This window comes from Ahaetulla prasina, chromosome 15 (genome assembly GCF_028640845.1).
Source record: "Ahaetulla prasina isolate Xishuangbanna chromosome 15, ASM2864084v1, whole genome shotgun sequence".
NCBI classification, from domain to species: Eukaryota; Metazoa; Chordata; class Lepidosauria; order Squamata; family Colubridae; genus Ahaetulla; species Ahaetulla prasina.
Window position 1 is genome coordinate 17916697 of NC_080553.1, and position 21414 is coordinate 17938110.

Sequence of the window (21414 nt, forward strand, 5' to 3'; positions counted from 1 at the left end):
GGAACCTTGGCTCATTGATCCAAGCCAAAAAGAAGCGCTATGAGACTGACCAAAACTTTACTAAACTTGATTGGCAGACCCTGCGTTTTGTCTGTAAGACCTTCTTCCGCTACACCTGTCAAGAAACTTTGCTCTTGTAGTCCATGAAGACTCTAAATTTGGAACCTACCCGTTGGTGCCCTCTTGAGTCTGCTATTTAGTTTGAGTGGTATGTTTCCTTCCTTTTTATTTTTTATTTTCTTTCTTTCTTTTTGGGGCAACACAACAACAACAACAACAAAACAACAACAACAACAAGAGAGAGGTGTTGCATGCTGTTGTATGGAAATATATTTTCCAGGGCCTTGTTGAACAAGATGTACACCGATTCCAGAGAATTTCTCACCTTTACAAAGTGGGCATTCAGAAAGAGGTTTTTTTTTTCCTTTCCCACTTAAAAAAACATCTTTTGTTTCCAAAAAGGTGCACTTGCTAAATCAAACCATCTGTTACGAGTCTGGTTTCTGCCTTTGAAGACTTTAAAGAAAATTACGACACTTTTGTTTTTCTTTTAAAGCATGAAAATAGTCCCTGCTTAGCTCAACATTTCAGGTTTTGGAGATATTTTGACACGTTTTGACGCGTAGCACTAAAACAGAATAGAAAATGTTTGCCCCTTGGAGTAGCAGCAAATAAATTTAATCATAACCGTGTCCTATGAATTACCCACCCACCCATGTTATTCAAAGCTTGGGAGAAAAGGTGAAGGTTTTCATCTGAAGCCAGGCCCACCTCCTCCTCCTCTTCTCCAAAGGGTTTCTCTGGATCCATCTTCCTTGCCAGACGGAAGGTAGGTAGGTAGGTAGGTAGGTAGGTAGGTAGGAAGGAAGGAAGGAAGGAAGGAAGGAAGGAAGGAAGGAAGGAAGGAAGGAAGGAAGGAAGGAAGGAAGGAAGGAAGGAAGGAAGGAGCTGAAGGATAGAGGCTGGTCCTGGATTATCTAAGTAATTCCCATCAATTTGACTTTCATCTCAAAACTAGATGAAGAGCTGAGGGGACTGTCTCCGAACTGGCAGGTTTCTTCCTTAGATGGCAGTTTCTCACCAGATGTTTTCATCATTTGAAGAGACCCTAACGGAGTTGAGTGATCTCAAGCTTTTCATCCAGCCGTTAATTTATTCCCCCAGATGTGATAAAAGCTTTTTGAATCTAATTTACAAGCAGGGAAAGAGAAGCCAGTTATCTCCCACACACCAATATATATGTAATGGCCTTCCCATTACATGCGTTTTGTTTTATCAGAACTGAAAGTATTTTTTTATGTATTCAATGCTCCTTATTTCATCCAGAAATTCTGATCTATTTGTCCGCCTGAAGCACATGGAAATATCACTTACCTAGAAACCCCCTGAAAAAATTCAGCTTCTGTCTATCCAAATAAAATGTGGAGTGGGGTCCATGAATTCTTCTTCACCAAAGGCTCCAGATTAGTTTTAATGGAACAGGATATATTATTATTATTATTATTATTATTATTATTTTAACTAAGCACTTAAGTGTTGGTTCTCCACCCTCGAGAGAGACCGGTTGTATTCGAAGCTGGCGAGATGCGTCAGCTCCCTTTTTCTAGGCGCCTGTACTGTACTTTGAAACCATTTCTACAAGATTGACCGGAGTTTGTTAAATACTGAAAAAGGCCAATTACATTGTGTAAAGAGCCGTTAAAAAAAGGAAAATACAGAAGTTGTATAACACCTCGGCCTGATGTCTCCGTTTATTGCGTTCAAGGTTTGGGCCGCCTCGTGAACAGCTGCTTTTATCCACTCCTGTCCTGCAGAAACGAATAAAGAGCCAATTTCCCAATTTCCGTTATATAAATGGTGGTGGCCGAAGAGATTCCTGTCCCAGGTAAGAAAATGCTTACAAGGGTTAGGCAAAGAGATGGCGTTGCCGCTTTGGGAAGGAGGGGGCTTAAAGGGACCCCATTTCAGTTCCTTCTTTTCTGGATTGTAAGAATACACCCCACCTGTCGTATACATGGACCTCCTCGCCTGATTCCCAGCGTCCCAGTCAGATAGTTTAGCTTCCAAGATGGTGGCCATTCAATGGCCTTCATGACTAAACAGGAGTTCTAAGACCTCCCCTGATCTTGTCCCCATTCTAACTGACAAGAATCATGAACGACACAGCTACAATTTCTTTTCTGGAGAATTTCCAGAATCTCCTTTAACTGAATTGGGTGCAAATTGGATCACAGGTTACTCCTGGAGAAGTAACCGAGCCAAGCCCAACCATTCCCATGGTCCTCCGGTGCTTCTGCAAATGAAGCCCACCCTCCCTGCACCAAAGGCTTCGTTGAAACAACCCTCCATGGCATCCGGGGGTCGAAAGACGCTCCTGCCTCGCTTCCGTTCATTTGCCTGCTGGGGCTGTGAGTTGTTTCCAGAGGAAAACCTTTTCCAATTTCCAACAACATCTCATCAAAGATCCCTTAACGGTGGAGGCCTCCAGGAACTAGAAAGTTTGGCCTGTTTGAGGAAAGGGGATTTTTGGAGGGGGAGGGGGAGGGAGAGGAGGATGTGAGCTGGCACTGGCCATGGCTTTTCCATGAATCATGGAAGGGTGCAATCAGCAGACCGAAGACAAAGTTTCCCGGAGTCTCATCTGCAAGATGGGCGTTGGTGGGTTTCCAAGCGTGGCTGAGCTTCAGCCAGTTCAGTTTTTCCAGGAAGCGCCTGTCCGCCCCCAGGAGGTTCAAAGGCTGCTGTCCTTATACCTCTGACCCTCCAGCCAGGCCTTCTGCAGCTCAACAATCTCCTGGCCGTACCAGCCGTGCAGCTGGGAAAAACACACTGCGCTTGGAGACAGGGGGCCGTCTAAGCTCGGGCCGCCGGTCCCACCGGAGCTGCTCGGCAGGGACCGTCTCCGAGGGGGCAACGGCGGCGGCTTGAGCCCCCCATCGTAGCTTTTGGCCCCGCTGTAAGAGTTTATCTCTCTGCAGGCAGGAGACAAGCTGGCCAAGGCTTCGGAGTTATTCCATAAGGCACAGCCGTTCTCTTTCCCGGGGATGCAAACGGGCAGGGACGGTTTCTCCTGCGGCAGGGCAGCCAGTTCCAAATTGGGAGCCGTTTTGTTTTTCCGATACAAGAGCCGCCGTCTCAGCCCCAGCTGGGCACCCGGGATGGCCGCCTGCATCTCCTCCAGCTGCTTCTCCAACTCTCTCACCACCAGGCGCAGGTAGTCGAAGCTGGCTCTGGAGAGCGCCTTGACCCAGCGCTCCAGGGCGGCCTGGCTCTCGGCCGCCAGCACGTAGGTGCGGGACTTGGGGCCGTCGAATCGGATGGCGAAGGCGAACTCCTCGCTGGCCTGGCACAGCTCCACCGTGCAGCCCTCCAGAATGATGACGCCCACGGGCTCCCTGCTCTCCCGCTCCTCAAAGTAGAAGAGCATGTTCCCCCTCAGCACGAACCAGCGCCGGTGGTAGGCCGTGTTCCGCTCGCCCTTCTTGTGCAGGAAGCCGGCGTGGTCGGCCGGAGAGGCGCAGGTGGCGTAGAAGGAGAGGCTCTTTTCGTTGAGCTTCATGGTGGGCGTCCCTGGGAAGGAGAAGCAGGAAATGGGGGGTGGGTCCCTGAGGCCATCATCGACACCAAAGTCCACTTGGGGTCTTACAGCCTCAAAACGACTGCATCTATAGCAGTGTTTCTCCACCTTGGTCAGTTTAAGGGGTCTGGACTTCAATTCCCAGAATTCCCCAGCCAGCTCAGCTGAATTCTGGGAGTTGAAGTCCAGCTATCTTAAAGCTGGCCCTGTTTTTTCCCCTCCACTCCCAGATTCTCCCTAGGCAGTTTGTCCTCAAATAAAAACTCCCAGTACCCAAATTCAAGGAAGTTCACCACACAGCCCCAGCACAGTCCTCTTTGGCACAAGCGCTTAAAGTGCTGGCTTAGAAACCGGGAGATGGTGAGTTCTCGTCCTGTCTTAGCCATGAAAACCGGCTGGGTGACTTTTGAGCCTGTCACTGGGAGACGGTGAGTTCTAGTTCCTACTTTAGGCATGAAAGCCAGCTGGGTGACTTTGGGTCCGTCCCTCTCTCCCAGCCCAACCCATCTCATAGGGCTATGGGGATAACAGGAAGAAGCAGGAAAATTATAGACGGTATGTTCGCTGCCTTGAGTTCCTTAAAATTAATAAAGGCAAATAAAGAAATTCAGGGCCCCCAGGGCCGTTTAAGGGCAGTGAACCAAGAGGGGAAAACGCAGCTCCCATCTAATCTCACAAGCAAGCCAAGCAGAGCCCTGGTCAGCCAGTTCCCTCTCTTCCGACCCTTTTAAAAGAACGAAGAAGACAGACGGAAATCAACATGTCCCGTATTGCTCATCAGCTCCGACCACTCCTGGTCGTCCGGAACTGAGTAATTCTCCTTCTGGCCACCCTCGTTTATCCTCTTCCAAAGTTAACAGCTGCCAACTTCACTGTTTGGAAGGAACAACCTTGTTGACAGTCGCAGACCAGCACGTGGCAGCCTGGCCTGGCACTGAATCGCCCGCAGGACAGAAAACACACGCTGCCAATGCCGTATCTGCCTCTGAAGGCCCAAGAGCCAAGAACATGCGTCCCGCCCACAAGCTATAGTGGCACCCCTCAAAATCTGGCGAGGAGATTTGCCTTTCGGTGGCCACCCGCATTTGGGGGGAGTTTGCTGGGCGACGTCTGGGCACACAGGCATCATTTGGTTCCCAGCACTGCTCAAAAGCACATTTGGAAAAGCCCAGGCAGAAGAATATTGTGGCCAGAGCACTTATGGTTGGGTCACATCAGCTGGTGGTGGAGCCAATCCAGAAGAAGGGGTGCAACAGAGTAGGATAATTTAGAGTTGGTTGGCAGAGCCCATGTCCCCCCGTGTTTTAGGAGGGGGGGGAGGGCTGGCACTGGGCTTCTTAGGAGAGATGGGGGGTGGGGTGGAGGAATTCATTCTTAAACTCAGCTGGAAAGAATCAGGAAAGGCAGCAGCTGCAAAAGAGGAACTTTGCAAGGAGAGACGTGGGAGTGGTCTCCAAAATCTGAGTTGGGGGTCCTCCCTGCCTGGTTGCCACCTACCTCACCTAATTTACTCCCAGGGAAAGAACCCCGTTTGATGTGCCCGCTGTGAAAACAATAGGACTCTCTTGACGGGTGTGTGTGTGTGTTTGTCGGAGTTCTCTCTTCCCATCTCACAGCACCCCAAGTTCTCTACCCAATCGGCTCTGTTCTGATTTTGGTCCAGCGGCTGGAAACGGGATGAAGAAAATCAAAGCCAGCTCAGAGGAGCAGAGGGGGGGAGGGGCGTGGGAACCCCCTTAATTCTACTTCCACGTGGCCTTTGTATATCAACTGGCGCCACTTGACCCCAGGCGCTCTCCCCAAGAGCCACTGGGCAAAATCAACTGCCAAGAGGATCAAGGGGGAGGCCAAGCGGTTGTCTCCAAGGGAGGAGCCAGGAAGGAGACCTTGGGGTGGGGAAACCAGCCCCCGCCGCTGCCCCCAATCTTGAGGTCAGGGATGAAATCCAGCAGGTTCTGGAGAACCGGTAGAGGAAATTTTGAGCAGTTCGGAGAACTGGCAAATACCACCACTGGCTGGCCCCAGTGGGGAGGGAAGGGGGATTTTGCAGTATCTTTCCCCAGAGTGGGGAGGGAATGGGGATTTTGCAGTATCCTTCCCCTGCCATGCCCACCAAACCACGCCCACCAAGTCACACCACGCCCACAGAACCGGTAGTAAAATCATTTGGATTTCAGCCCTGCTTGAGGGTCCCTGGGCTGGGGGTTGGGGTGGTGGGGCGGCCGAAAGATGAGCCCCCTTCCCAACCAGTCTCTTCCGCCCCTTCCCTTCTATGCCCGGCATGGCTTGAAGCGGAGGAGCTGCTGCACTTTGGGAGCCCCCCCCACCCTGAAAGGGTCCCCAAGAGAGAAAAGTCGGGGGGGGGGCTTTTCTGCAGAAATCCTTCCCACCTCCACGCCTGGATCTTCCAGGAGGGGCTCCCCCAGCTTCTCCCCCTCCCACCAACGCTCTCTGGGTTTGGGGAAGATTCAGGGGGGGGCTGATGGTGTCCCTTATCCCTCCCTCCCACCCTCCTTCTTTTGCAAGGAGCGCCTTGGGGTTGGGGATGGGGGGGGCTTCTCGCTTGCAACCGGGGCTCCGCTGGGCAGCGGCTTCGCCAGGCGCGGGAGGCTGGAAAGGGAAGAAGCGGCGGAATGGGGAGCCCCGGCAACTCACCTGCCCGCCTCAGCTGGAGGCTCCTCCGGCTGCTTCAGCTCCCGGCCCGCCGGCTCCCTTTGTCCGCCGGAGAGCCGAGCGCTGCCATGACCGGCCGCCGCCGCCTCCGCCTCTTCCAGCGCTGAGAAGGGGGAGGCTGCCTGGGCTGGCTTCGGCTCTGGCCGCCCCCGGCCTTCCGGTTCCTTCCAGCCAGCCCTGGAGAGCCCCCTCCCCTGCCCTGCCCTGCCCTGCCCTGCCCTCCCCTCCCCGGGCTGGCCGCTTGGAGAAGCCGCTGGCTGGTTTCCTCTTCCCCACCGCCTTTCAAATGACCTCCGCGGAAATCGCACCTGCGGAACCAAACTGGACTTTCTGGTTTCTTTCTTGCTTTCTTTGAAGACCTTTCGCTTCTCATCCCAGAAGCTTCTTCGGCTCAATACTGAATTATCAATACAGTGATCTTATTTATTTTATTTATTTATTTATTTTGTCACAACAATATACGTAAGCATCATATAGAAAGATTATATAGTATATAAACATATATATGAGTAAATATTAGGAGGTATAAGCATATATATATATATAGGAAGAAGAAAAGAAAAACAATAGGACAGGAACGGTAGGCACGTTTGTGTGCTTATGCACGCCCCTTATGGTCCTCTTAGGAATGGGGTGAGGTCAATAGTAGAAAGTTTTTGGTTAAAGCTTTTAGGATTATGAGAAGAGACCACAGAGTCAGGTAAAGTGTTCCAAACACTGATGATTCTGTTACAGAAGTCATATTTTCTGCAATCTAGATTAAAGCGGTTGACATTAAGTTTAAATCTATTGGTTGCTCTTGTATTATTGCAATTAAAGCTGAAGTAGTCTTTAACAGGAAGGACATTCCAATAGATGATTCTGTGAGTTAAACTTAGGTCTTGTCGAAGGTGACGGAGATCTTATTTTTTTATTTATTATTTATTTATTATATTTATTATTTATTATATATTTTATATATATATATATATATATATATATATATATATATATATATATATATATATATTATATAATATTATTATTTATTATAAATTTATTATTTGTCAATCTTATAGACGATTGACAAATAAAAAATAAATAAAATATAAAATACCATGGAAGAGGTCACAGAATTTACCCAGGAGGCACAACTAACTCAGAGCTGAAGAAGCTTCTGGGAGGAGAAGTGAAAGGCCTTCAAAGAAAAAGAAAAAAAAAACCCCAAGGAAGTCCAGTTGCCTCTTGAAAACAAAAAACACACCTTCGAGACAACCGTGTCCTAGATGACTGAGAATCCCCCGTAGACATTCCCTTGAAAATGTTTTGCTTCTCATCCAAGGAGCTTCTTCAATTCAAGCTTTGCTGGCTGAGGAATTCTGGGAGTTGAAGTCCACAACTCCTAAAGTTGCCAAGGTTGGAGACCCCTGCTATATAGAATATCCCTTTAATGGGCTCAAGCTAGTTATCGATCCGGCCACTAGATGGCGCTGGAGCCACATATATTCATTGGCAAGGGCACTAAAGGGTATTTAAGAGCTGTTTTGCAATATATATTTTTCTAAGGGAGTAGCAAAATCCTTCAAAGCAGGCTTATCAAACGGTAAAGGGTGCCTTGCCAAGCATTGTAAGCCTCCCATGCTTAAAACTGGTCTAAGTTGAGATAGGTTGGCTTAATGACACTCTACCCTCGAAGTCTAGAGAAAACAAAGCCAGACAGATAGCAATTTCACTGCAGTTGATTTTTTTTGGGGGGGGGGGTGTCTGTTGTGTGTTTTAACCAAGTCCCATTTAGTCTCATCCAGCATATGGAACCAGGATCTGGTTGCTGTTGGGTTGTTGTTGTTTTTTGTTAAATCCAACTGCAATTGTCAAATACATTTAAGTTTGGCCAGAGTTTTTGAGAGTTTCTTCTTTGAATTTCGTGAATAATTGAGTCATTCAAGAATCTGTTTAACCTGCCCGGCAATCAGACCAACCGAGTTAACAGGACGACACCAAAAATGTGACTTCCCATCCTGCCTCCCGAAGATACAGGCGCCTTTGTTTAACACTACCCAGCTTGGGTAGGCTGGATTCCTGGGTTAAACAGAGCTCTTCATTTTCAACCTGGTGCCATTAAAATAAAATAAGGGCAAACAACTTTGGAAGACCGGGCCCTTGCAACCCATAATAATAATAATAATAATAATAATAATAATAATAATAATAATAATAATAATAATAATAATAATAATAACAACAACAACAACAACAACAACAACAACAACAACAACAACAATAATAATCTTTATTCATTAAACATGAAACTTAGTCAACTGAACATTCAAAAATGCGTCACAAATACCACTGACTGGTCCTAATGGTTGATACAGGTTGCTGCCAGAGTCCTAGGTATCAACCAAGTACCTTCTTAAGATGTACGATGTTCCAAGTAGTGGAGTTTGTTGCAGTTCCGCTGTTGTTATTGCAGGAAGCTGCAATTCCTTGATGTGTCTTATCAAACTCTTGGTACCAAGTGCCCCGATGACAATGGGTATCACTGTTACATGTTTCATCCATAGCCGTGTAGTTTCGATGGCCAGGGCCCCTCTCCCCACATCCTATCCGAGGGCTCTCACATCCGCTGTGGCTCTGCAGCCCAGTCTTTCCCAGTCTTTCCCAGGACAGCAGGGGTGAAATCTAGCAGGTTCTGGAGAACCGGTAGCGGAAATTCTTGAGCAGTTCGGAGAACCGGCAAATACCACCTCTGGCTGGCCCCAGAGTGGGGTGAGAATGGGGATTTTGCAGTATCCTTCCCCCAGGAATGGGGAGGGAATGGGGATTTTGCAATATCCTTCCCCCAGGAATGGGGATTTTGCAATATCCTTCCCCCAGGAGTGGGGAGGGAATGGGGATTTTACAGTATCCTTCCCCTGCACGCCCACCAAGCCACACCCACAGAACCGATAGCAAAACACACAAGGTGGGATTTCACCCCTTGGGGTGAGTGGAGAGCAGCTGTTTTTTCCCTCCTCCCCCTCCCTTTCTCTTTCCCCCCCTCCCCTCGGCGGGCCGCACATCTGGAGGAAGCGAAAGCGCCCGCGGGCGCCGCGCTGCAGCCCCGGCCCCGGCGGCTTCTTTCTGCCCGTCGGCTCCTTCCAGCCGGCGCCTCCTCCGCCTCCGCCTCCGCCTCTCGCCCGCCAGGGAGGCGTCGGGGCCGGGTCGGCGTGGAAGGAGCCCCGCCCGCCCTCCTGCCTCCTCCTCCTCCTCCTCCTGGTCCGGCTCTGGCTCCTCCGACGGCGCGGCGCTGGGGCCGGGGGGCAGCGGGAGCAGCATGGGCCGGGCAGCCGACGGGCGCCGCCGCTTCTCGCGCAGGTGGGTCGGCTGCTTTCGCTTTCGCGGGCAGGAGGGCCAGAGGGCCGCGGAGCATGTGCAGAGTGCCCGCTCTTGCCCTGGGAAAGTGTGTGTGTGGGGGGGAGAGGGTCGCCTGGACGGCTGCATTCTTTGGGGGGAGGGAAAAGGACCGCAGGCGCATCTTTTGGGGAGGGGGGCCGTCCCTCCGTCCGTGCGGTGGGTTCGGGTCCTTCGTCCTGGCCAGGCAAGACCCCGGAGGCCCCTGCGAGGGGAGCCCCGGGAACGACCCCCTCCCCCGTCCGGACCGGACGGCCAGGCTGGAAGCTCCGCGGGAGAGCCTGGGGACAGCGGGGCGACCTCCCTCTCGGCGCCCCTTTGGGGACTGGACGGAGGAAGGGAGAAGGGGCGTCCGGGAAACGGGGAGGGGGACAGAGAACCTCCTCCTCCCCGCCAGCAAAGCGAGGAAGACTTGCAACGGGGGGGGGGGGCAACCTTGCTCCCAACAGCTGGATGCTCCCAACTTCGGGGGGGGGGGTGTCGGAGGGAGGGAATGCAAAATTGCTTGAGTTTTTTTCGTCTTTTTATTCCTTCAGATAGTTGGAATTGTTGGGGGTCCTTTTGTGTTTTAAAGCTTTTGAGGCCCCCCCCCCAGAGTAGAAGAAAGGGACGGGGATAAAAGAGAAAGAAAAGAAAAACTTGCTTGGGCTTAGAAAAGGAAATATTTTTTTGGGGTGGTGGGGGGGGTCGCTTGATCAGGATGGGGCAGCCCAAAACTCACAGGCTGCCAAAGGGGCTGAAATGCTTTTTTGAACTCGAAGGAGTTTCTAAGATGTTGGGAGTAACCACAAAGCCCATGGGGCACTCTCCTTGCTTGCATATCCCTTTCTGTTATTTTTTGCAAACCTTGGAGTAAAAGTGTTTGTGTGTGTGGGGGTGTGTGTGTGTTTCCAACTGTGGCCGCTTGAAGATTTGTGGACTTCCAGAATTCCCAGAATTCCCCAGCCAGCAAGAAGCTGAGCAGAAGCCCCTTCCAGGCCAAGGAAAGCAACACTGGGCTGGGGAATTCTGGGAGTTGAAGTCCACCGGTCTTAAAAGCGGGCAGAGTTGGACACCCTTGGATTAAACTGAGATCTGAAAAGAGACACACCATCCTGGCTTCTCCTGACCAGATTGCTGTGCTGCAAAAATAAAAATAAATGCTGCCGGTTCTCAGAAATTGCTTATCAGAAAAAAATCGCGCTCGGTGGGTCACGTTGGCATGACCAGGGCACAGGTCTGAGCTTTCTTCGCACGCGACGGCGGTGGGTTGCTGTGCGGGATCGTCCCAGGAGACTCTTTGGAGGGTGGGTGGGTGGCACTTAGACCTCTCTGCTCCAGCAGAATTCTCTTCTGAGACAGACCCGGGTTCGAGACAAGACACAACGCATTGGTTGCTGCCTTCCTTGACCTCTCTTAATTTGCCTTCGATTTGGCACTGCAGCCCCCGCCTGGCTTCTCTTTCTGCTTTGCTTTTTCCTAATTTACACCCCCCCACACCCCATCCCCACCCCGGAAGGACAGGGAGGGGTGACTCCGTTGAAGAAAGGCAAGCATAGGACAGAGAAATATCAGAGTTGGGAGGGACCCTGGAGGTCTTCTAGTCCAACCCTCCCTGCTCAAGTAAGAGACCCATGGGCTGAGTTCAGATCTCTTCCCCCGAAAAGCTTATTTCTGTGCCTTTCTAGGCATCTGAGGGTGCCCAGGGTGAATTGAACGAGTGTGTGTGTGTGAATAGTCCTTTGCTCTTTCCACCCTCTTCTTCCTCCCACCCGGGGCCATGCCTGCTGATAGGGCAACACCCCTTCCCACCGGGCCCCCCTGGCGCCTTTCATAACAAGGGGAAGTTTGGGAGGGACCTTCCTTCCACAGTGCAAGTTAAGGGGGGGCGGGACTGGGGGGGGGAAGCCATTGTGCCTTTCAAAGCGCAAAAAAAAAAAAAAAAAGAGGGGAGGGGGGCAGCCTTCTATTTTTGCTGCAGACGTGCGTCCGATGAGTCCTTTCCTGCACCCGACCGGGCTGGAGGCTCCGAGCCGCAGCCGCCAAAGGGCCTTTCCCACGGCGTCATATTCCCAGAAGGAATAGGCCGCCCGCCGGACTCCACAGAGATCCTCGGCTGTGTGACGTGGGAGCCGACTTATGTAACTTCGGGCTGCGTCATAGACACGACTCTGCTTTCCATTCCTCTGCCTTTCTGTGTGTGTGCGTGTGCTCATTGCATGGGAATGCCAGAGAGTCTTTTGCAAGAATCTGGGGCCAGTGGGGCCCAGCTAGATGCGTGTACCTGTTTTCAATCCGAAAAGAGCTGGAAGGGACCTTGGAGGTCTTCTAGTCTAACCCCCTGCTCGAGCAGGAGACTTTTATCTCATTTCAAAGAGTGCCCAGTCTCTTCTTTAAAAGCCTCCGGCGATGGTGCACCCACGACATCTGGTAGCAAGCTGTTCCACTGGTTAATTGTTCTCACTGTTATGAAATTCCTCCTTAATTCCCGGTTGCTTCTCTCCTTGGTTAGTTTCCATCCATGGTTTCTTGTCTCGCCATCTGGTGTTTTGGGAAAATAAGTTGAAGGCCCCCCCCACTTCTTTGTGGCAGCCCCTCAAATACTGGAAGACTGCAACCCCAAATCCTGCAGCCGTCGTTCTTCGTATGTTTTAGCCTCCAGGCCTTTGATCCTCCTTTGTTGGATCTTCTCTGCAGTTTTGGGGGCTTTTGGAAAAGCCCAGGCCAAGGTGGCCACTCTGGGAGGCAGGGACGGTCAGGGTGGGGGCCGCGGGGAACCCGAGAAAGCCCCAGCTGGATCATTCTAGAAGGCATCCCCCCCCCACCTCCCATCGGCCTCGGTTTCCCAGGGACCACTGGCCCGCGGAACGTCGTTGCGTCTGGGAGGAAGCATGGTGCTGAGTCATTGGCAGGCTGGTCACACAGATAGACCCAGAGCTGGGGGCCCCGTGGGGGCAAGAGACTCGGGCACCTGCTGCACGAAGCGCGTTAACGCTGCGGCATGAAGTTTCGGCTCCTTGTGGCGTCTCTCCGGTTGGTTTTGGAAAGCTTGTGTGGTGGTGTTTTTTTTTCTTTTTCCTTTTCTGCAAGGATGGTGGCCATGCCTGGCCAGTGAAGTGTCTCCCCGTCCCGTCCCCCCAATTGGGAGAGGCTGGCTTTTGCAAGGGGAGGGCTCTTCGGTGTCTTGGTCTCCAACCCCCCCTCCCCCAAGTGCATAAACGCTCCGTTGTGTTGAGGCTCCAGTTGGCTCCTCTTGCTTGTTAAGCCTGTTGGATACTTGCCTTAGGTTGTCCACTCCACCGGCTGAGCTCAGTTTCGGAGGGTTAGGCTTAGGGACAATTGAGGAGAGAAGCAACCTGGAACTAAGGAGAAATTTCCCCGACAGTGAGAACAATTAATCAGTGGAACAGCTTCCCTCCAGAAGTCATGGAGGTTTTTGATTGGACAACCATTTGTCCAAAACAGGATAGGGCCGGGGGTTGGGCTAGAAGACCTCCAGGGTCCCTTCCCACTCTGTCATTCTGCTTTCTCCTCGGCTTCTGCTTAAAAGCAACCCTTTTTCTTAGGAGGTGGGATCCTCTCGACCTCCGCTTTTTAAGCCCGTCCAGGAACCCACCGCCTGTGGGCTGGACACTCTCTTCACCCCTTCGGCTGAGCTGACAGCTCCCCTAGTTTGTCTGCTGCCCTTTCCTCTTAGAAGCCACGAGATGCCCACCAACATCTCCCCGTTGCGGCCACATGACTGGGCCAGAGGTTCCGTGCGCAAGAGCCAAAGTCCGGTGGGAACCAGGCAGTTGGTCCCTTCCAGAGCGTTGGGGACACAAGTCTACTCATCCCTGCCCATTCGCCCCCCAGGCAGGGCTGCAGGGGCCCTGTAGTCTTGGGCATTGGGAGGGCCCCTCACCCCACCCCTGTATCCACCAGGAGGAAAGGGGCATCACAATGAAATGCCCAGCTCTTGGTATTCTGTTCCTTCCTTCGTCCTTTGTCTGCGCCCCGGAATCAGGAACTGCCTGTTTTCACCTGTCTCCAAAAGGCAAAACCCGGATTCCCTCCGTAATGGAAAACTGGCCGGGCAAGGTGTAGTGGTTACAGCAAGGCTCAGGGGGGCCTGATGAGCTCCCCTTTTAAGAAGGGGGAGCAAGAAGCGAAAGGCCGGACGTCATTCCTGGAGCGGTTCTCTCTCTGAGCTGGCGCAGTGGCGTTCCTATCAGCGTGTCCAATTTCTTGAAAGATTTGTATCGGGGCAAATATTGGTGGCACAGCTTCACACCTTATTGCGCTGGGTCAGCTTAGGGCTTGGTTGTAAGAAGCCTTGTGGTTTGCGAAGCTCAGGTTAGGGTTTCGTGTAAAGTAGGTCATCGAGACGCCTTTCATTGGTGGTGGTGGGGGCTTTTGCACAGGTATGAGCAAGCATGGAGGTGTGCACACACACACACACACACACAGACTGTGTAAACACAGCGCAGAGAAAGAGAGGGAAGTCATCTATTGATTTTAATCTTAACTCGGGCATGTCAAAAAGTGCCCGGCTTGCTTAACAGAAAGTTGAAAGCGCTGTCTTTGTGGGTGTGGGCTTGTTGGTGTACGTACACGCTCGAAAGCTGCCTGCCTTTCAGTTGTGTAGCCCAGTCTCCAGGCACTCTGCGCGCTGCAACTGCGTTGGGGACATGAGTCTACTCATCCCTGCCCATTCGCCCCCCAGGCAGGGCTGCAGGGGCCCTGTAGTCTTGGGCATTGGGAGGGCCCCCCACCCCACCCCTGTATCCACCAGGAGGAAAGGGGCATCACAATGAAATGCCCAGCTCTTGGTATTCTGTTCCTTCCTTCGTCCTTTGTCTGCGCCCCGGAATCAGGAACTGCCTGTTTTCACCTGTCTCCAAAAGGCAAAACCCGGATTCCCTCCCGAATGGAAAACTGGCCGGCCAAGGTGTAGTGGTTACAGCAGGGCTCAGGGGGGCCTGATGAGCTCCCCTTTTAAGAAGGGGGAGCAAGAAGCGAAAGGCCGGACGTCATTCCTGGAGCGGTTCTCTCTCTGAGCTGGCGCAGTGGCGTTCCTATCAGCGTGTCCAATTTCTTGAAAGATTTGTATCGGGGCAAATATTGGTGGCACAGCTTCACACCTTATTGCGCTGGGTCAGCTTAGGGCTTGGTTGTAAGAAGCCTTGTGGTTTGCGAAGCTCAGGTTAGGGTTTTGTGTAAAGTAGGTCATCGAGACGCCTTTCATTGGTGGTGGTGGGGGCCTTTGCACAGGTATGAGCGAGCATGGAGGTGTGCACACACACACACACACACAGACTGTGTAAATACAGCGCAGAGAAAGAGAGGGAAGTAATCTATTGATTTTAATCTTAACTCGGGCATGTCAAAAAGTGCCCGGCTTGCTTAACAGAAAGTTGAAAGCGCTGTCTTTGTGGGTGTGGGCTTGTTGGTGTACGTACACGCTCGAAAGCTGCCTGCCTTTCAGTTGTGTAGCCCAGTCTCCAGGGGAATAAACAGGCACCCTGCGCGCTGCAACTGCGTTGGGACAGCTGCCATGTTGGTCACTGTGTTTTGTTTTGCTTTTGGGTGGAAAAAATAACTTCTGCCCCTCGGGAAGACTTCCTCAAGGTGACTCCCTGGCCGGCCCACGCTGCTGCGGCAGGGAAGGCCTCGGGCCTGCTTGCACAAGGATGCCAATGTGGGGCCGCACAGCGACCGGGGCTTCCTGTTTCAGAGCCCGTGCCTGACGATAAAACAAGCGGTTGTGCAGGAGAGAGAGAGAGAGAGAGAAAGGGCCGCTTCTGGCGCTGGGAACTTTGCAAAGTTTTGGAGTGAAGTGGACTTGTCAATTGCACACTTGGGCAGAGTCAAGGCCGGGTGAGGTTCAGCCTGGGTGTTTTGCACACCCGGCGAGACCCCCTCGGTGCTCGGGGGGGGGGACGGTTTCTTTTGCAAGCGTGACGATTCTCGGAGAGAAGATAAAGCTAGCGGTGGAATATTCTGCCAAGTGTGTGTGGAGAATCTTATCTTTTTCCAGATGGGCGCCGTTCACACATGCAGGATGAGTCTCGGAGAAAGGATCAGGGGACTTTCATGTTTAAATCTGGCATGTGCAAAGAGGGGAGGATTCCATTTTGTGTTTGAGCAGGGGGTTCGACTAGAAGACCTCCAAGGTCCCTTCCAACTCTGTTATTGTTTAGGAAAGCCGGAGAGGATCGGCTAAAGAGGGCCGCCCAGTGTGTCATGGCAAGGAGAGATGAGAACACAGGTCTCTCCGTTTAACTGGCGTTTCTCAACCTTGGCCGCTTGAAGATGGACTTCCAACTCCCAGAATTCCCCAGCCAGCCACGCCACTCCAAGATGGGAGAACTTGAAGCCACGTGAAGATGGGTGGACTTCAGCCTCCAGAATTCCCCAGCCATGTAGACTCCCAGAGTTGAAGTCCACCAATCCTCAAGCGGCCAAGGTTGAGAAGAAACCCAGGTTTAATTAATCCATCCAAAGAGTGTAATGTTGGTGTAGATCAGGGGTCTCCAACCTTGGGAACTTTTAAGACTTGTGGACGTCAACTTCCGAAGGCTGAGGAATTCTGGGAGTTGAAGTCCACAAGTCTTAAAGTTCCCAAGGTTGGAGACCCCTGGTATAGATCACATTGGCAAAAAAAGAAAGCCACTTCTTAGCAAAAACCGGTTTGGCAGCTTCCTTTCTGCTGGTCCTTCCACCTCTCAGTGACATGGAGGCTGTCTAGGAATGTTGATGGGCGTCTCCCTTCTTGCTCAGTCTCTCCAGGACATGTCAGGTCATGTTTGAAGAGGGTTGTCCCCACTTCAGTTCTGCTCCAGGAGTTCATAACCGGTTTAAGAAGGGTCTTGTAGGCGAGACGGGCTGGCTGGCTCACTGAAGGGCCCGGTCCCTCCTTGTGCCTTAGCCCAATGGGTAGAGACGGCTTTTGGAGATGGTCCTGAGAGACCTTGCTAAAGGGCCTTGAGTCGGCTTGTGCGCTTTGATGAAGTTGGGCTGAGGAGAGTAGGACCCTGGTGCACATCCCAAGAACTGTCTGCAGTTAGACTAGTAGAATCTTTGTAGCTCGAGGTGGAACTACAGGGTCCATGTCTGAGCTTGCAGGCGTTTCATAACCCTACTAAGTAACATTATCAGTGCTAGATGGCAGAAGGGTTTGGAGGAGGAGGAGGAGGGGGAGGACAAGTGTGGGATACTTGGCGCTCTCTGAGCTTGGTTTTCTTGCAGACGTTTCATGACCCGACTAGGTAACACCATCAGTGCTGAAAGAGGGTGGGGTTTGCTCTCTGTTTATATACAAGTGGTTCGCTCCGTCAATTTGGTGGGAGTGTTCTTGGCACTTCCTTGATCAGTTTGTTGTTTATTGAGTTGGTTATACGTCTACCAGTTATACGTCACTATCAAAGGTCCCTGTGGCACACAGTAAGATGGCATCTTTGTCGCTGTGGTCCTTGATGGGTTATCCTTTTTCCAACATGACCCCCAGCTTCCTGGACTGACCTTCTCTGCTCTTTGCCCTGAATCGGTCTTACAACTCACCAGATCCTCACACCTTTTCTCTCCCCTGTTGTCTGGTTCTCGTTTCCTTCCTAGAACCCCACCAAGAGATCTCCAGACTTGGCCATGAATGGACACGCTGTCCCATCAGGCGACTCGGGACACCCCGGCGGGTGGAACGAGTTCTGCAAGCAGCACGCCATCGCTACCGCCAGAGAGCTGGCCAGGGAGTACCTCCAGTTTGTCAGCGAGAACCCCCAGCACGAAGTTTTGGCCGCTGAGAACTTCTCCCTTCAGTTTGCTGACCTCTTCCAGCAATATTTCCGCCACGAGGTAAAGGATACGCATGGTACGGAGCAGTTCCATATCCTGCCATTCAGCAGAGTGCGGGACTACCGGGAGACGGGCCAGAAACATGCTGCGGGCTCCTCGGTCACGGTTGGAACCAAAGTCGAGGTGGACTTGTCGGACCAGATCAACCGGGCCTCTGAGGTCCGCTCGGGTGGACTTCCCAAGTCCTGGAGTTCTGAAGAACTGGCGGCACCCGCCTCTCCGTTGGCTGTCAGGAGGCGTTTTTCTCTGGACCGGCTACGGAGGAGTTGGCGTAGCTTGTTCCGCCGGAGATCCTCGGAGCCGGGCCCTGGCGAAGGGGAGATGGCGGACTTGGTTTGGAGATCTAGCCTGGCCCGAAAGATCTTCCCGTGGACCATCTCCAGGGAGTGCTCCTTGCAAGTCCAGAAAGAAGGGAATCTGAAATACATGATGGTGACGGAGGACAGTGGGACCCGCTGGCAGAAATGCCGGCTAGTTTTATACAAGGAAGGGTCTCCGGACTGCCAGAATTACGCCTTGGCTCTGTTTGATCCTCCCAAGGTAAGCGGTCTCTAGTCTTGCAAATTCCACCCCCCCCCTCAATGATCTCTCTCTTTTCTAAACATCTGTCATGCAGACACACCCAATAAATAACCTCTTCATTCTGCAGGTCATTAAATTTCTGGGATCTTGGCTGACCCCCCAAAATTAGGCCAGGAACTATCCTTAAATGATATTACAAGCAGTTTGAAGAAATTGAGCGAAGTCATATTAGTAGTTATGCAGAGGTGGGTTTCAGCAGGTTCTGGAGAACCGGTGGTGGAAATTTTGAATAGTTCGAAGAACCAGTAGTAAAAATTCTGACTGGCCCCATCCCCATTTATTCTCTGCCTCCCAAGTCCCAGCTGATTGGGAGGAAATGGGGATTTTGCAGTAACCACTCCCTGGAGTGGGGAGGGAATGGAGATTTTGCAATATCCTTCCCCCAGGAGTGGGGAGAGAATGGAGATTTTGCAATATCCTTCCCCCAGGAGTGGGGAGGGAATGGAGATTTTGCAGTATCCTTCCCCAAGCCACACCCACAGAACCGGTAGTAAAAAAATTTGAAACCCACCTCTGAAGTTATGGGCTTTCGGCCAAATGAGACCTCGTCCATGTGAAATAGTGATCCTTTGGGTAATTGATCTCAGGAATAAACGCTGGGATGATTGGAGTCATTGTGCTTAGATCTAATGGTGGGATTGGGGATCTCTAAAATGATAACGGACTATTTCTCCCTTGTTAGTGTTTGTTCAGTGTTGTCTTTGCTCTTTGGAGATTTAATTGGCGTTTTTTGGGGGAGATGGGGGAGTTGGATCTTCCGGATGGCCGCAACCATTCAGGACATCTACATGGAACCAATGGACCCAGTTGCTTTAAAAGGCTTGCCTTAACTCATCCGAGATCCTTTAAAGGCTTCTGAACTTGTTCTTTCAACTCGGTTTTCCTTTCGTCTTCTTTGTTTTGAGGATTATTTCCTTAGTTGAATATCATGGCTGGATGTGTATATTTTATTTTTTATTTTATTTATTAAATTTATTGTCGTCCTGCCCCCCCCCCAAAAAATCGTTTTCTTTAGCTGTTTTTGCTTGGGTGGATACCCAGATCAGTCGGAAGCCCGATGCCCTCAACAGTTGCCTTGGTTGTTGTCGTTTGGTTGGTGCCACTCACGGTGGGCAGGATCTTCAAAGCGTTCCTGCAGGTTCCCATCCCTACTTTAGCTGCCAAGACTCGGTGTGGCTGCAGAATGTCCTTCCCTGCTCTCCCCCGCCCCCATCAACTGTCCTTCCCTGCCCTTCATCAAGACCGGCCTGTCGGAAATAAGCCGAAAAGCCCCCCCAAAAATATCTGGATTTTCCCAAGCAAATAACAAAACTATGAAATTTGTCCCCCTCTTGCCTTCTTCTTTTGACCAGCTCAGGAAGGTCAAAACCAGTTAAGAGAGAAAATGGATGGTGAAAATGGATTTATTTATTTTTTTTTATTTGGAAGGCGGCCTCGTCTCCCACCTCTTGCAAAGCTCCGCGATGGGAACAGAAATCCATTCATCCCTCCAGGCAGGCGCTGAATGGGGGATTCAGCTGAAGTTGGCGGAGGCTTGGCAGAAAACGGCACTCCTGGTTTGTGTGTGGGGGGGTGCCCACCGCCTCTTTGCCCGGCTGCCCCCCCTCTTCCCGAATGCTAAAAGTGGTGCTCTGGGTTTCCTCTTTTCCAAAAACGGGGTGGCCTTTCCCTTGGGGTGGGTGTGTGTCTGTTCCCTCTTTTCGCCTGGCTCTTAAGGAAGAGGAGGTGATGGGCAGTTTGGCCCTGCTTGGCTTGCCTGCTCAGTCAAGATCTTTGTCTTTGTGCCCAGAATGCATGGCATCACTCGGGTGGGCAGACCCGGGACTCCATGCCATGGTCAGGCAGCTGCTCCCAAGGGGGAGGGAAGGGGGGGGAGGAACCGAACAGTCTGATTAATTTGAAAGCCAACAGGTGGAGAAAACTAGTTGAGCCTATCCACAATTCCTCAAAGCGCAAGTTTGATGGCTTATTGATTAGATTACTTTATTACTTTACTCTTGTATTTATTTATTTTATTTATAAAAAAGTAAGGTAAAGTTTCCCCTTGCACGTAAGTGCTAGTCGTTCCCAACTCTAGGAGGCGGGGCTCATCTCCGTTTCAAAGCCAAAGAGCCAGCGCTGTCCGAAGACGTCTCCATGGTCATGTGACCGGCATGACTCAACGCCAAAGGCGCAGGGAAAGCTGTTCCCTTCCCACCAAAGGTGGTCCCTGTTTTTCTACTTGCCTTTTTTTACCTGCTTTCGAACTGCTAGGTTGGCAGAAGCTGGGACAAGCAACGGGAGCTCACCCCGTTAGGCAGCACTAGGGATTCAAACCTCTGAACTGCCGAACTTTTGATCGACAAGCTCAGAGTCTTAGACACTGAACCACCGCATCCCTTTTATTTTATTTATATCCCGCCTTTATTACAGTTGGATTATCGCAAAGGATGCTTTCCAGATTGTTATTCTTTTTCCCCCCCATATTCCTAAGATAATGATAATTTTTTAAAAACGGTCATCATATTGAATATTTTAGCTGGGGAATTCGGACGTCGCCTTTCCTCGGAAAGAGCCCCCCTGGCTCATTGTCTGAAGTGGTATAGGGTTTCCTGCCTAAGCAGGGGGTTGGACTAGAAGACCTCCAAGGTCCCTTCCACCTCTGTCATTCTATTCTATTGTGAGAGAGCGCTTTTACTAGGCTATACTGATGGTGTTACCTAGTTGGGTCATGAAACATCTGCACGAAAACACACAAAGCCTGAGCCGATTTATGTGCATAGATAAAAGTGCAGCGATGTGGGTTGGTCACGTTTTATAGCAGAGGCCGGAAATTTCACAAACCCCCCCCCCATCCGCCCCCCCCCCCCGGGCAACCGAATCTGAGTTAGCATTTTTTTTCTTTGAGAGACGAGCAAAAGAGGAAGGTCTTATGACAAGCATCGTCTCCGAGAATTCATTGAAGGCATTTTCTTCGGCCTTCGGAGTCTTCAAATATTACTTGGTTGCACAATTTAAGTCTAGCAAAGTTTGCAAAGCCTGTTTCTAATTTTATTTTTTGCCTTTTTTTTTTTTGTTTTCTTCCATTGGTGGCCTTGAGGTTCTCCAGGATCGGAGATAAAAAATTTGAAGGTCTGGAGCAAGACAGGCCTCGGAGCTTTGCATGGACTGTTTTGCTTGCCTTCAGCATCTCTGGAGCCCCCAGCCCGTCCCTCCCCAGCCCCAAATGCAGCTGATGGAGAAGCAAAAAAAGAGCCAGGCCAGGAAAGCTTTTGTGTCCCCCCCACATCCTCCCCCCCTCTAGCCTATTCAAGGTCTGGCTTGTCCATTTTTGCTAGCTTCCAATGTAATATTTACAGCCAAGCTGAAATTCCCAGGAACATCTGCGTTTCCTATGGAAATATTTGCAGTTGTTTATG

General features: G+C 51.2%; 2 protein-coding genes across 4 annotated transcripts in view; one reads left to right on the forward strand and one right to left on the reverse strand.

Annotated features, from left to right (window-relative positions):
* Nucleotides 1-835: 835 nt before the first annotated feature.
* PHETA1 (PH domain containing endocytic trafficking adaptor 1) lies at nt 836-6389 on the reverse strand. Its single transcript, XM_058158696.1, has 2 exons — nt 6233-6389; nt 836-3570 (listed from the first exon to the last, which is right to left on the reverse strand). Exon 2 carries the CDS (start codon nt 3557-3559, stop codon nt 2732-2734), a length of 828 nt encoding a protein of 275 aa, XP_058014679.1. The 5' UTR covers nt 3560-3570; nt 6233-6389; the 3' UTR covers nt 836-2731.
* A 2983-nt stretch (nt 6390-9372) lies between these two features.
* The window catches only part of SH2B3 (SH2B adaptor protein 3), a 31951-nt gene continuing 19909 nt past the window's right edge, over nt 9373-21414 (forward strand). The window contains exons 1-2 of one of the 3 annotated variants that reach the window (XM_058158149.1): nt 9373-9586; nt 17198-17974. In XM_058158149.1, the coding sequence (XP_058014132.1) occupies nt 17228-17974 (747 nt within the window). In that variant the 5' untranslated portion in view covers nt 9373-9586; nt 17198-17227. Of the gene's footprint in view, nt 9587-12505; nt 12635-15105; nt 15212-17197; nt 17975-21414 lie in introns of those variants that run through there. The other 2 variants (XM_058158150.1, XM_058158151.1) reach the window with 2 other exon arrangements.

What these genes read in the sequence shown, in the direction of transcription:
- PHETA1 (XM_058158696.1), bottom strand. Translation starts at nt 3,559, where the DNA reads ATGAAGCTCAACGAAAAGAGCCTCTCCTTCTACGCCACCTGCGCCTCT.